The sequence below is a fragment of the Seriola lalandi genome, unplaced genomic scaffold, assembly GCF_002814215.2.
Source record: "Seriola lalandi dorsalis isolate HSWRI2012SDOR001 ecotype SW California unplaced genomic scaffold, Sedor1 jcf7180002054517, whole genome shotgun sequence".
NCBI lineage: Eukaryota > Metazoa > Chordata > Actinopteri > Carangiformes > Carangidae > Seriola > Seriola lalandi.
The window spans coordinates 771,893-783,103 of NW_019525070.1; the positions used below are offsets into that span (position 1 = coordinate 771,893).

At 41.7% G+C, this 11,211-nt stretch overlaps 1 protein-coding gene across 1 annotated transcript in view; it reads left to right on the forward strand.

Annotated features, from left to right (window-relative positions):
* The first annotated feature begins 8,055 nt into the window (after window positions 1–8,055).
* Window positions 8,056–11,211, forward strand: part of foxn4 (forkhead box N4) — a 6,474-nt gene continuing 3,318 nt past the window's right edge. The window contains exons 1-2 of the mRNA XM_023413626.2: window positions 8,056–8,110; window positions 8,709–8,814. Of these exons, the coding sequence (XP_023269394.1) occupies window positions 8,735–8,814 (80 nt within the window). The 5' untranslated portion in view covers window positions 8,056–8,110; window positions 8,709–8,734. The remainder of the gene's footprint in view (window positions 8,111–8,708; window positions 8,815–11,211) is intronic.

Consider the following 11,211-nt stretch of genomic DNA (forward strand, 5'->3'; position numbering starts at 1 on the left):
CAGAATCAATCTGGCGATGTAATGGTAGTGGTGCTGGTGTGGGGTATCTGTGACACCCCCTTTCTTCATGGGAACAAACTTCTCTCGGGGCAGCACAAGCAGACAATATGCTGGGACAGCGTGACTTAGGGATCTGCCATACAGTGTTACAAGTAATAACATGAACTGATAAGCCCCTGTCAAGAGGAGGATTCATGAATTCAGTGGTTATAATAATGCCAATGTCTTAGGTTTTCATTCAGTGCACTGACGAAATCTAAATGTTTGCTGGTTTGCATTCAGGTTTCCTCTGGTGTCCTGTAGGTATTTCTTTTTAAGAAATCCCTCTGCAGCATGCAAACGTGTTTCTAATGACACTGTGCTAGAAAGGCCGAACACTGAATGGGCGTTCAGACTCTCTTGTCCAGGACAACAAGAATAGTCTGAGTTGAATAAAGCACCTGACTATAGAAAGAAGTTTTTCTTATGCATGTGTTATTCGTGGCTTTGTATAATACAAAGTGGACCGGATTGTAATTGTAGTTATAATTAAACAATCGACAGCCCAATCTGATGCACAGCGGAAAGAATGATTATGTAATGAATCCACTAAGCCACTGTCAGATCAGGTGAATTGCCTTGCTACCTCAGAGCACAACCAATTGTATTTTAATTAAGAGATGGTCCCTCATCTTGGTCTAGAGTGTCAGTGTTGCCTGAGACAGAGTGACCTCATCTGTGTGAGAAGAAGAAGTAGCTTTAGACCAGGGAGGGAGGGAGGGAGGGGGATATAGCAATTTACCAACTAAGTAACAGGAAAGTTCTCCCTCTCCCTCTTAAAGAGGATTCTGCCTGATGATCTGGTACATTAGTAAAATCTCCACTTGACCCTAAAGGTCTTCATTTGTCAGTACAACTAGAAGTTACTTCCTTTACTTCTGCATAGTTTCTACTGTTTCCCTTAGTTCAACATTTTGGTAAATGTGCTGATTCACTTTCTGGCAGAGTTCAATGAGAAGAGTGATACCACTCTCATATCTGTACATTACACACATAACAATCAAACTAAACTTTCAAGCTCTGAACCACTTTGACATACTGCATTATGATATCTGAACTTTGAAAAGCAACAAAACAAGAAGACGAGAAATCTGAAATTTGTATGACACAAAAGAAAATTCAAACCTGCATATCTGAAGCCGTCTTATTCTGCTGCGTGATGAAGAATCTCAATGAGGATCCACTCTGCAACAAATGTCCTTCTCTCCAGAGAAGCTAGACACGAATAGTGTGTCCTCCTGTGTCTGCTTGCATGGAGACAATCAGTGAACCTATAAACACCAGATTATTGACAGTGGTCCAGATTGATTAATAATACTAATGAAAAAAAAACCCAAAAAAACACATTTACTGTCCTCTCTGCTCTGTCTGGCGGTTCACTCATCCAGCATGCTGTAGCAGTACAGTGTTGGTGAAGTTGCATCCAGGCCTGTGCGCACATATGCTTCTCCACAGCATCCTGACCCAGGCTCAGGCCACTGTGGGCTAGGTGCTTAATCATTCATGTCGTGGGAGGTGAAGGGACAGAGATCTTATTCAGTGCTTACCTGGGTATCTACTGCTCTACTGAGTGTAACATAATGATACAGAAACAAGATCCAAACCTCACCAATCCAACCATCCCCCTTCCCTTCTCTCCTTTTTCTCCGTCTCTCCTTCTCTCTACCTCTAAGCTCCATTACATCAGAACCAGCGGCAAAAAAAAGCCCCAGTTTCTTCCTCCTTGCTGGCACAGTCTAGGTCTGGTTACTGATCATTGATTAGGTGGATCAATTACCAACTAATCACCAACTGCTTTATTACTCAGTATAACAATGCTAGTCAGGGGAGTGCCATTGTTTAGAGCTACAGTCCGAGCTGCCAAAGCGTAGTGCTTCTGTAAAATGCTCCTGGGTTGATGCCCAAATGCAATTAACTCATTTTTTGCTTGGGTGGAAACAGTTACCAGATAGCAGCGCCTCTAATTAAAGTTCCTATGATAGCATTCAAATGTTGGATGCTTGAGTATTACTGTATCTTTGTATGAGAGAGTTGACAGTGTAAACATGATGAAAATGACACGCAACAAAGATCGTTGGCCAGACCTGAACGGGAATGTTTGTGGTCTTTGCCACAAACCCACAGGCCACCAGGGTGTAAGTCTGTAATTGGCCTTCAACTTCAACTTAGTTGCAATCGAGGGAAAATTTGTTTTGCAGTCAGGTGAAACACAGAACACACACAGACTTAAATATTAAACATTATAAAAAATTATAAAAACAGATAAGCTAAAAAATTTACCAAGCAAGGCCACTGAAAAAAAAGAGTCTACAGTCACACTAGCAGCTCAACTGAGCTTTGAGCTGAATGCCGACATCAGCATGCTAACATGGTCACAACATAAATGCTAAATTGCTGATGTTTATCAGGTACAATATTTTCCATGTTGACCATCTTAGTTTAGCCAGTTAGCATGTTAACATATGATAGCACCAAAAACAAAATGTAGTTACCAGTAGCAGACAGCGTGGTTTAAAGTCTTTCCTCTAAAGTATGTATTTTATAGACAGTAACTGTTGCTTTCAACCAGGTGCAAGTCACATGCTGAAATTATTGATCTCAATATTTTCTAAGGAACCAATAGTCTGGTTTCTTCTGTGTACAAACATGACCATGCCTTAAAGTAGCTGCACCTTGTGGTGAGATCCTGGGTGGGAGTGTGTTAACCTGTGTAACCTGGTAACCACCATTAGAAGACACACAGTCTCCAAGGTAACACAGGTGTCCATTTTCTCAGCTCTGGTGACCTAAATGTGAGAAAAGCTCAGGTTTCACCCATTTTATGGGTTGATTAATGTTTGGAAAGCTTTCAGTCATTTGTCTATTAGGGGTGACCAGTTGAGTGTTCAGCATATTTGAATTATTCACTCTCCACTCCAGAAAAGTTGTCAAGGTTACCTCTGCCGTCGTCCCACCTCTCCCCCGGCCCAGCGGCCCAGCAATGCTTGTCCAATCTTAACAAGCTTTGTGCTACCCACTGGGCTCTGATTCAGCACGAGACCCGGCAAATCCAATTACACAGGAGTCAGAGAGGTTGATTTTCCCATTATAGATTCCATGCTGAGAATGAGAGCTGATGATAACACTCACATCACACCACTACTGCCCCCTCTCCCTCGCTCCTCTCCTTCTTATTTTGTCTCCATTTCACTGTGTCCCTCCCTTTATTTCTCCCTCTCTTCCTATCTAATTCCTCTTTTCCCAAAGACCGTCTTTCTTCCCCCTGTCCCTTTCTTTGGATCTCTCCTTCTTTCATAGTCCATGATTCTAATTTTTCAGAGCAGCGTAACGAAGGCTGGGACCTGTCATCATTTCAGATCCAAAGTGCTGGGTCAGTGAGGTTACTTCATACCCCACATTGGATATTTTTTACTTCAAAATAAGAATAATGTACATATAACATCACTATGTCTCCCTCGTAATTGTGATTTTTACTTTTGTCTCATTTTTTATTCACTGTTGCTTTAAACATCTAACTGCAATTGACTTATTTCTTAACACAGTACCCAGCAGTTCGTCAGCCTGGATAACCTCAGAAGGGTCACTGCAAAAACTAAATGCAAAGCAAGTTAGACAACTTGACTTAGGGGTGTCTGAGTGCCATCCTTAGGGGACGCCATGTGCCTGCTGTGCCACATAAAAAGTAAATGAGAGCTCTTTTGGAAATGAGGCTCTTTTACATTCAATCGGCTGTGAAAAAGAAGAGGACTTTTGCTCCATCTTAACCCTTTAGGATACTAAATAGGACTGACCTCGCCTCAGACCAGAGGCTTTGGTGTTGACACAGGCCACTCAGAGATCAATACCATTGACCCCTCTTAACCCTGAAGATAGGGTGCTCTGTGATCCTTAGGGACAATAGGATTGGGAAGTCCAGCAGTCCAGTCTGTCCAGAGAAGTCGTCTGATGGAGAAGATGGTGTGATGGGACCAATACTGACCAATACCCTGTCAGTAGTATATCTGCTGCAGCGCACCCTCTCTGTTCTTCAGTTCGATGCAGACAGAGGCTGATAGTAAAACCTTGAATTAGAAGTTGAAGTATTCAGATTCTTTACTAATGTAAAACTAACAATAAAACACTGTGTTGTTGTTGTTGAAACTATACTTCAGAAAAACTTTGTAAGTATTTTCAGTCTAATCAAAGTATCACAAGTGAAGTATCCATAATGCAGGAAAATGGACCCTGTCACAGCAAAGCTATTATAATTTACATGTATATTTATATATAAATGTTTTAATTAGTTCATATATTGTTGGATAATATACAATGCATCATATTTTATAAACTGATCATAAGTTTTGTATATAAACTCTTCATCTGTGAAGTATCTAGCAACTGCACCTGTTATTCAAAAAGAAGTGTAAAGTAGAATGAAAGGGAAATACTCAAATAAAGTAGAATAAATGTACATTTCAGCCCTGAAGACTGATGAGTCAGCAGCATGCTGAGGGACAGTTCATCAAATCACAAAAAACTAACAAAAACACAAACAAAACACATTTTCTTTCTCACTCCTTGGGGTATCCACAGTATTTGCCATCTTTGTATTGTAATCTCCACTACAGTTTTGCCAGTTTTGACATCTGTTAAAAGATGTTAAATTTTGACATGTCACATTGGGTGTAAATAATACGGTTAATGATGGCTGAATTCCATTTAGTTGCTTCAGGTTCAGGGTCCTGGTATTGTGCATGCATGGCTTACTGGGACATTTAAATAGAGCTGAGCCATAATTAATGTCATTACTAACACCTGAACTTTACCTGCTATGACAAGTCAAAATGTTTGCTGCGAAAAAAAAGGTCTATTTCAAAACTAAATTCCTATTTCGAAATGAAGTTACACCTATAGTTCTCTGTGACAGGTGATGTCACAGTGAATTAGCCATGGGAATAAATGTTGCGATGAGAACAACACCTTTCACCTCCACTTTACTGAGTAGCAATGTAATAGCATTAATTTTCATCTCTGTTGTATTTAATGGCAAAAATCTCAGCAGTGGACCTGAAAATCTCCCCAGATAAAACTAAAAACCTGGGGTTTAAATGGTGAATTGGGTGAGCTGACCTCAGACCCGGCTTGGAGCTAATTATGCAGAACACCAGGTTTATTATATAATAACTACAGTAGTGTTGAGCTGCACTTAGGGTTTAAATGTTTCAATTTGTACCTTTTAAAAAAAAGTTAATTCCACTTTTACAATGAAGATGTAAAGTGATGACACACAGGTAACATTAGATGCACAACTTGATAATGGTGTTGCCATTATAAATTTGTTCAGTTTAATCGTTGCTCTGCCAAGACTTCCCTCTGTGAGGGTGTAACTACACTGAAACTTCTTGTAAGTCATCTCTGACTGTCTGACCTTTGACGGGGCAACCTGAAGCCTGACAGTCTGGACACTCTGCTCCCTTCGGGTTGAAGCCTCGGTGAGAAAACAAAGTCTTTGGCAGGACACTGATGCTGCTCCTTGGCTAAGCATGGCTGACGGCAGCTTCCTCTGTGTGGCCAGAGGGTCACTCTGGGTGACATGCTGTTCTGGGGGGACACTGTGTCTCTGCCTGCAGAGGAGATTAGAGGGGTGAGCTGACCTCGTTCTCAGAGGGGCCGATGTGTTTTGAGTAAACACTTGGTGCAAGACAAAAACACAGGCTAAAAACACAGGCCAATCCTCAGGCGGTGATCCCATTGTTTCACAATTACTCCTGAGCTGCAGGGAGTCCTCATGTCTCTCCTGAATGCAGCACTCTCAGAGCCATTACCTTAATATTCCTACACATGCCACTACCTGGCCATATATAAAGTAATTAAGTAATAAAGTACGGTGTTTCTTTTATTTTGTTGGTGATGTTAGCATGATGCATGATGGGGATATTATCAAGATATTTCCTGATGGCCAGGTAGTGACATTTTACGACTTTCAAATTGAAAAGACTGTATGATGTATAAGTGACCATTACATTGATTTGAAATCTTCTGTAAAGCTCATCAAAACCAGTAAATTCAGTTAATGAATCTCTCTAATCAACTAATCAATTCAGATCTATGTGTCTGTTATTTTGTCCACCCCTGCAGAACAACCAATGAATGAACAGTGGGTCAGTGTCCTGCTCAGGGACCTTTTGATGTGAACCTGTGGCACTTACCATCACCATCACCTCACTGCCCCACAGTGCCCCCCCCCCCCCTGTTTCCAGATCCTAACCCTGCGGGCTTTAGGACCTCCAGCATCTGCTCTCTAAGGATGGTCTTGTTTTTGTCCGTTACGTTCATGCATGTAATCATTGATTGAGCCCATTGTGACAGGCCGATTTACCATCTGTAGGGTCCCATGGGCCTGATACTGCTGTCACTAGTCTCCCTACAGACTTTAAGGAATTCCCCTTTAATTTCCGGCCGCAGATTTAATCTCAAACAGGTTTCACATTTAATCCTGGTGTTTAAAAGACCATACCTGCAGCCTGTTCATCTGTACCGGTGCACAAACGTTCACTCACAGCGTCTCGTAGCTCTTCATTAAGGTTTTTATCATTGTCGATGTCCTATCAAATGGTAAAACAGGTTAAAGTGAGACATCATTTGGAAGACAATCAATTTTTAATTAGAAAATGCTGAAATGTAACTTTTACCTTGCTGGGAGCTGGAGCCCCGTGGGTCCTTGAATACGAGAGTTAAACCTATTCATTCCTTTTCCTCAGAAAGTGTGAAAAAATAAACAAACAAACAAATAGCCTCCTGATGCTGTGAGCTGCTTCTACAAATTCATGAGTCACTTATTTCCTCAATACTGGCAAACGGAGAGGGTATAGATCTTTTTCCGCCTTGAGAAAAATAAATTCTTTGCTATTGTAGCTACAACTCAGTGAAATGCTTACTTATGAAAAACAGCAGTTGGAAGTGGGATTTCATTTTATTAAAGCTTGAGTGAGCAAATGATGATACAGTCATTTCTTATCGCGTTACCAACCCAAGACACAACTCCTTCATGCCACACTTTTTTTTTCTTGTTCTTTTTTTTATTTTTTTGCAAGTGGGCTTGCTCTCCAGACGAGTGTGAGCCTTTGCCGCCTCCTGCTGTAGCCCACCCGGCGCCCTGCCCTCCCTACGCGCCTCCCCGGCTCTTTTTCCCACTGCTGAGAGGAGCAGGACGCGGCCATAGCGGCGGGAAGCAAATTATCTACAAGCACTTCCCAAAAAAAAAAAAGTTCACACTCACATACACAGATGCCACCACAAGCAGCGACTCACATCGTCTTAGACCCGAACGAGGGAGCTTACTAGGAATAACCTGACAGGAGGATATAGTGGAGCAAAATGGATATCTAATTATTATTCTTCCTTTTTTGTTTAATTCTATTTTTTTCTTTTGCTTTTATTGCGCATTGTCTGGTTCAACTATTTTAAAATACAGAAAAAAATTTTTGCTCTAAATTAAATATCCTGAAAAGGAATTAGGCCAGAACTCGTGTTCTTTTGTGTTTTATTAAGACGCACAGGGCGCACCTGTGTGCCACTGGTTGGACAAGCGCACAAGACGGTGTAAGACAGACAGGGAACTTCCTTTCAATACATCAACTTTATCCCTTCAATAATCATCCGCCAAGAGGACTACAATGTCTGGAGGGAGTATGGCCTGACTTTTAACGCAGCAAACGTGTGTCTGGCTGCTGTTGGACGCAGTGGAGGAGCGCACCACATCTGCACTTTGGCACCAGAAAGTCGACAGAAACTGAAAAAAGCCAAATAAAATCTCAGTATCGCTACTTCTGCGCTTGCCGTGGGAAGTGTGGATGTTGTCGGGACTGTTAACAGGCACTGCATTAAGAGCAGCTGTCAAACTCATGGGGTCCTCCTGCCCCCCGGGCCACTGCTGAGCTCTGCTGAAGTCTCCACTGCGCATGTCAGAGCGCTGGACAGCTCCAGAGAGGGAAATTTAAAAACGGTTTTTGGAGAATCAAGTGCAACACAGTGAAATACAGTACAGGGGCTCACGACCGGCTCTCACACTCTTCAGTATCATCCAAAACAGGTGAGTTTTTACCACTTCTTTCTTTCAGTATCTCAGTCTTTGTCGGACTGTTCATTTTTATTAGGCATTTGACGTTTGAATGATTTTAAGCCTTTAAGAGTAGTTTCACTGCAAGCAGGCTGAATGATAAACCATTTATATCTATAGGCTGAGTAAATGTGACCAAACTGTTATGTAAACATTTGAACTGAATGCTTATTTATTACAAACTTTATTAGTTTAATCACTCAATGCATTTTTTTAAGCTACAAAAACTCAATTATTGAGAGTTAAGGGCAACAGAAACCATTCAAACAGTGAAATGGGCTCCAGCTACAACAAAGACATACTGATGCCAAACTGAAATTTTACAAGCTGCTATCAATTCATGTTTGAATTTGCTTATTCTTGTATAAAATTCTTACTGAACCTTAAATTTGAGTTTAAAAAGTTTGCCTGTGATTTTATATTTTCAGAAATAGCCCATTTACTAAAGAGGACACTATTTGAATATTTACTAAGACTGTAACAAACAGGCTACTTCTACATAGCTTGTTTACTTCTGTTTGAATACTCACAGAGGACATAAGCTAAAGTGTGTTCATTTGATTCATTTCAGTGCAGAGGCACCACATATCCCAGGAAATGATAGAAGGTGGAATTACATCCAGGATGTCAGGAATAATTGAGAATGCTGGGCATCATCCGTCTCCACAGGACTACAGGTGAGACTTCTGACTGAAAACTTGTTGTATTATATCAGGACAATAGTTACACAATCTTTTAAGGATAAACAGTGCATATCATTTTTGTTGCATATTGTCAAAAACACTCATGATCAACTCGGAGACGCCTCAATAGATAAAAGGCATATTTATATGAATCAAATCCCTTGAGGTGTTTTGCAAATAGACATGGAACAAATTGTCTAACCCCACTATGTTTAATCTAAAGGTAGATGGACAGCTCTTTTTGTGCGTGGGGGGTTGCATGAAAAAGGCGAGAGGAGAAAAAAATCCTGGAGAATAAATGATTTTCAGTCTGAATGGATCTGTCAGAAACCATCAGCTCTGTTTACACTCCCGCTGTCGGCACACGGAGAGCCTGAGCCTCTTGGCCTGCCGGCTCAGGGGGAGATGGGGCGCTCTGGGTCACCAGTGTGCACAAGTGGCTCCCAATTAGAAAAGGAGGGAGGTAGGGAAGGAGGGAGGCAGGGAGGGAGGGAAGGAGGAGGTGCAATATTTAGTGTTGTTGAACCTCTGGGAAGGCTCGGATGATACATGGAGACACCGGTTCAACATGTTTTGCATCAGTGAGCAATTTCTATGCTGCTGGTAGAAAGAGAGGAGGGGAGGTGGAAATCCCCCCAGCATGTCACCTATTCTATGGTTTCTATCAGCATGTATTACACATTTATCATGAATGAACTGCAACCTTGAGTAGATTTGTGAAGCAAAAGTGTAAAAGACCAGCTACAGCAAATATTGTACTATGATTTGATTCGCTTGGAGTGTATGCACATCTACTTTTCATACATTAAAAAAAAAAGCATCTCTGTTTCAGTCAACAATCCATCAGTTAAAGTTCTCTGATTGTTATGCTTGGACAGTATTTCTTCATTTTGTCACAAGTAAAAGAAAAACTCAGAGACAGAAAGGAAGAATGAGGGCTAGTCTCACAAAGGCACACTAACTTCAAAAGCTCCAGCTGTGATATTGTGATACTTTAGAGGGTGTTAAATTCACATTGCCACTCGCTTCTAAAGGATGATCACTCAAAATCATTTACTGGCGCATGCAAGGTGTTTGAGGATGTGTGCTGCTGATTCCTGGCTGCAATGATGTCACCCGTTCGGACGGCAGACACAGAGCCCTGACCTCAAACTACATTTGCACCCCCTCTGGCCCGAGGCTCCGTTGATTTCCCCGTTTAGGGAGGACGAGGGGAGGGGGGGGCCAGAGGGTGATGGAGGGGGAGTTGGGGGCGGCAGTGAGGATAGAGCCTGGAAAGGGATAGGGAAGCAGATGGCATCCTATTTGTCCCTCTTATGTGAGGGCTGTCATTCCAACAGATTAATGCAAGGGCTGGGTAAAGAAAAGAAACGACAGAGACAATCAAGGAAGGGTCTGGGGAAGACAATAGAGCCACGTGCCACTGGGCAGATTTGTCGTTTGGGACACAATAGGTGATCATTTTTCAATGGACAAGGCCAACTGTTGCAGGCAACATGTGCTGCTGTCCCATGTTTCAAACGATCTCATGCGTTGTTTACTTATGATTCAGCCAATGGTTACGGCCAGACCGTGGTCACCTGACACAGGGTTGATTTTTTATTAGGAGATTTGTAGTGTGTGTGTGTGTGTGTGTGTGTGTGTGTGTGTTTGAAGGGGGGGGTACTCCTACACTGTCAACAGACCCACAAAGTAACTGAATAGTATGTGTTGTCATAGCGACCCCAATTACTAAACCCTTGCCCAGTAAGTGTGTGTGTGCCGAGGAGACTGGAGAGGATTCAAGAGGATTCCTCCCTTTTCTTTCTTTCTCTTGGAGGCTCTCCACATAACAGACGAAATGACTGAAAGCTGATTGGTACTGGCAGTGCACTGGTTAAACAGAAAACCTGCATCTAATCCAGTTTATAGCACAACATTTATAAAATTATGGGTTGTAAAAAAATCTTTAATGAAAAATCATTTGTGTAAAATTAATTTGCTATTTTTTGTCTATTTTATTTTCTTATATTTGTATTCACAATTTACAGAGAAGCAAAAATTAAGACAAACAAAGATCAGTGTGGCACTAAGGAAAAAAAACAATAATCTCAACAGATGATTTACTCTGAATGGAAAGCTTGTTTAACTCCCTCATTGTTGATTAAAACTGTCACTGCTAAATAGCACTTGTAGTTAATCTTCTTATGGGAAATCCTGGATGGCACAGCTAATACACGGCTTCACCGAGCAGCTTTCCTCTCTGCTTCCCCACATTCACACACTTTACAGCGGGTTTGACTTTGAAGGACAAAATTTTCGAAGTGTTTACATTTAAATTCCACTTGTGGTCTATGTGTGTCTGTGCTGACAGCCGTGTTAACCCCTCAATCCCCCCCCTCCCTCCCCCTT